At 43.2% G+C, this 3,482-nt stretch overlaps 1 protein-coding gene across 1 annotated transcript in view; it reads right to left on the reverse strand.

The window, feature by feature from the left end:
* Positions 1–700: 700 nt before the first annotated feature.
* adam9a (ADAM metallopeptidase domain 9a) overlaps positions 701–3,482 on the reverse strand; it is a 31,997-nt gene continuing 29,215 nt past the window's right edge. The window contains 1 exon segment of the mRNA XM_032515933.1: positions 701–1,671. Within this exon segment, the coding sequence (XP_032371824.1) occupies positions 1,602–1,671 (70 nt within the window). The 3' untranslated portion in view covers positions 701–1,601.

The raw sequence follows: 3,482 nt of genomic DNA on the forward strand, positions 1-3,482 counted from the left end.
CAAATGCAAAGTTTGACAAGGCTACCATGCAGCATTAGATTTAGGACACACTGTAACTAAACCTAACTAATGGCCTTTCAAGAGCCCCTATTATACTTTTTTTGATTTTTCCTGTCTTTTAGTACCGAATGTTACATTAGCCTGGATGCCAGACGAACTTAGCCCCGCCCACAACATTTGAGGTTGGGAACTTCGGTGTGGACTTGATCCGTTGTGGAGCAACTATGCTCAAACAAGAGCTGTTAGGACCAATCAAATTGTCAGGGCGGGCTTTATATGATGATGGACAGATGATCAACAGTAACGTAATGATGAACGCAAGCAGACCCGCGGGACTGTGCCCGCCCATGTCACCCTACACTGCACGTGCTCATATGATGGTTCTCCCGAGGTCCTGTAGCTGTAATAATGGATATTGCTAATGGCTGTAATTCACCATGTGTTCTATTATTACATCCATGGGCCGGGGGGTTGATTAGTAGCTAAAATTAGCAGTGGCTAGCAGTTGGTTCTGTTGACAACTTTGGGTTGTTAAACATTTGTCACATACTCCTCTGCTCTGATTGGTTGTAGGTCTATCCAATTGTGCGCAGAGGCATTTTCTTTCCCGGTTCGGTTGAAACACGCCCCATATTCACAGCCCAATGGAGCATTATCAGACTCATATTCTGACTAGAATCAGAGTATGACAACGTCAAACTAATGTTATATAGTTTTTTGTGTATGTAATAGATGTATAAAGTACAAAAAAAATCCTATTTCACTCCAAATGGAGCTCTCTCTCCCACAGACAGCACTTTTTCTCAACTGCCTAAAAACGGTTTGCCCACATTCCTGTTTAAAATTCTTCCATCACTGATGTCACTTATTGGGAAAGCCAGCCGGGTGTTTCATATGTGCTGTCCGTTGGTGCTGCATGAGCAAGCACAGTGGCTTGTTTGAATTTGGTTGACCCATAACAACAGCCGGTGACCAATCAAAGCAGACTGGGCTTTTCAGGACAGAGTGTTTTAGTGAGAGGCACTACAGCAATGGGCAGTATGAGAAACATAATGTTTTTTTTAACATCAAAGCATGTAAACCTATTCAAGTCGACCCCAGGAGTACACATATTACACTGAAAAGGAGTATAATAGGGGCTCTTTAAGTTTGCTCTTAGCAAGCAAACATTCGTTAGCAAGTTGGCTAGCTTACTATATAGTAAACACTTAATAATGTTAACATGGTGAAATGTGAAATATACTGTAGCTACTGTATACTTGTCAGTTAGAAGCTAGCAAGGTAAGCACAGGTAACTGTTCTGAAATTGATTGGCTGGTTTGGTGACAGAGCAGACAATGAAAGAAAGAAAGAAAGTCTGTAAAGAACAGTAGCTGCTTAAGTTTAGTCCAGATGTCTGACTGGGTTCAGTTTTCTGGTGGAGCGACCCAGTTCCTGGTCCAGTTCGTAGTCCAGGACCGACTGTCTGCCATCTTGTCTCCAGAATCCCTACCTGGCTGTTGCTAGGTAACCAGCTTTGAGTGTTGGGTGACTGGGGTTGAAGAGGAGGAGAAAAAAGAGGCGTTGCCATCCAGGTGGGGTGGGCAGGGCCCCCTGATTGGTTAAACCGGTGGAGCGGGGGCAGGTCTTTGAGGCACCAAAGGCTGAGATGCAGCAGAAGGTTTCGGTTTTCTGAGAGAGAAATACAAAATGAGAAAGAGAAGTCAACAACCCTTGGTGCTGCTAGAACCACAATGTCTCCCTTTTACATTTCAATTTAAACACCTGTTCAAAACAACAACATACAACATGTTATTTAGAGAAATTGGTGCTATTGGAATATGTTTTTTTAGGACCAGTTAGCTAAGAGTTAGCTTACACTGGTCACAGTCTTCATCAGTGGGTAGAGTTTGCTTAATTGTCATCACATCCTGACCTTAGATGCAGTTAAAATGTCCTTAAAAAGCTAGTAAGAGTTAACCTGATGGTGTGTTAAACTGAACCATCTGAGAAGCCGTCATTGGAAAGTGTTTGGAAAAGGGCAGGCCCTTTAAAAAAATACATGGCAGGTGATTGGATGTATCAACAGTCTATCAAACTAATGCTAAAGTCAGTCAGGAGAAGAGCAAAAACATTTTTTCCCATCAAGAAAAGCCTCCAGTGCAGTTCTTTGCTCTTCCTTCAATTAGGAAATACTCTCTTGTTCTGATATAATTGATGCTTTTGCAGCTTCTATGCTAATAATAATAATAATAATACATTTTATTTGTAATGAACTTTACATTTAAACAAATCTCAAAGTGCTACAGTAAGATCATAAAAGCAAAGTAGAAAACATCAGTGTAAAATATCTATAAATAGTACAACGACATTTTTGTGCAAAGTTGAAACTCATAAGTTCCGCTAAAAAGAAATGTTTTTAGTCCTTTTTTAAAGGTCTCAATAGTCTGTGGTGCCCCTCAAGTGTCAGGAGGGCATCCATGTCCCAGAGCGCAGAGCAGAAGGCACGATCACCCATGGTGCTGAGCTTAGTTCTGGGGAATAGGACGTTAGGGTTTTTGAGCGGAGGTGTTGTGTATGAAGCAGGGAGTAGTTCTTTCAGGTGGTGGGGGTGGGGGGGGGGGGGGGCATTTCCATAGTGCACTGGTGTTGAGAATTGAGACCTTGTATTCATCCTCGCAGAAATGGGAAGCCAGTGAATTGAGTGGAATGGGTGTGATGTAGTCGCACTTTCGCACTCTCATCAGGATCCTTGCAGCACTGTTCTGAACATATTGCAGTTTCTGCGACTCTTGTTAGGGGATTCCGATGAGAATTGCGTTACAGTAATCCAGTCTGGAGGAGACAAAGGCGTGGACCAGTTTTTCAGCATCAGCTAAGGTGAGTGTAAAACGGATTTTTGCAATATTTCTGAGATGATAGAAGGAGATCTTACAGAGGTTTTTGATATGGGCTTCAAAGGTGAGTTGTGGATCAAATCTTACACCAAGATTGGTGACTGTTGTGGAGAGGGGAATGTCTTGACCAGAGATAGTTATACCGGTTATGGAGGATGACTGGACTTGATGTGAGGTGCCAACAAGGACTGCCTCGGTTTTGGAGCTGTTTAACTGGAGAAAATTGTGTTTCATCCACACCTTTATCTCCTCCAGACAGGTGGTGAGTGTTGAAGACGATGGTGCTGTGGTTGCAGTGGGTTGTGAGTCATATTTCACGTACAGTTGTGTGTCATCGGCATAACAGTAAAATGAGACTCCATGGCGACTGATGACGTGGCCGAGGGGGAGGATGTAAATGATGAAGAGCAGTGTGCAGTGATCCAGTGGCTTGGTGTAGACTTGAGGAGTATGCCATGATCACAGTGTCAAAAGCAGCAGACAGATCGAGGAGCATGAGAAAGGGCTGTTTCGGTGCTGTGAGCAGAGCGGAAACCAGACTGAAATTTTTCAAAAAGGTTGTTACGCTTGAGGTGGTCCTGGAGATGGGCGGCAACAACTTTTTCC

The sequence above is a fragment of the Etheostoma spectabile genome, chromosome 5 (genome assembly GCF_008692095.1).
Source record: "Etheostoma spectabile isolate EspeVRDwgs_2016 chromosome 5, UIUC_Espe_1.0, whole genome shotgun sequence".
Lineage (NCBI taxonomy): Eukaryota > Metazoa > Chordata > Actinopteri > Perciformes > Percidae > Etheostoma > Etheostoma spectabile.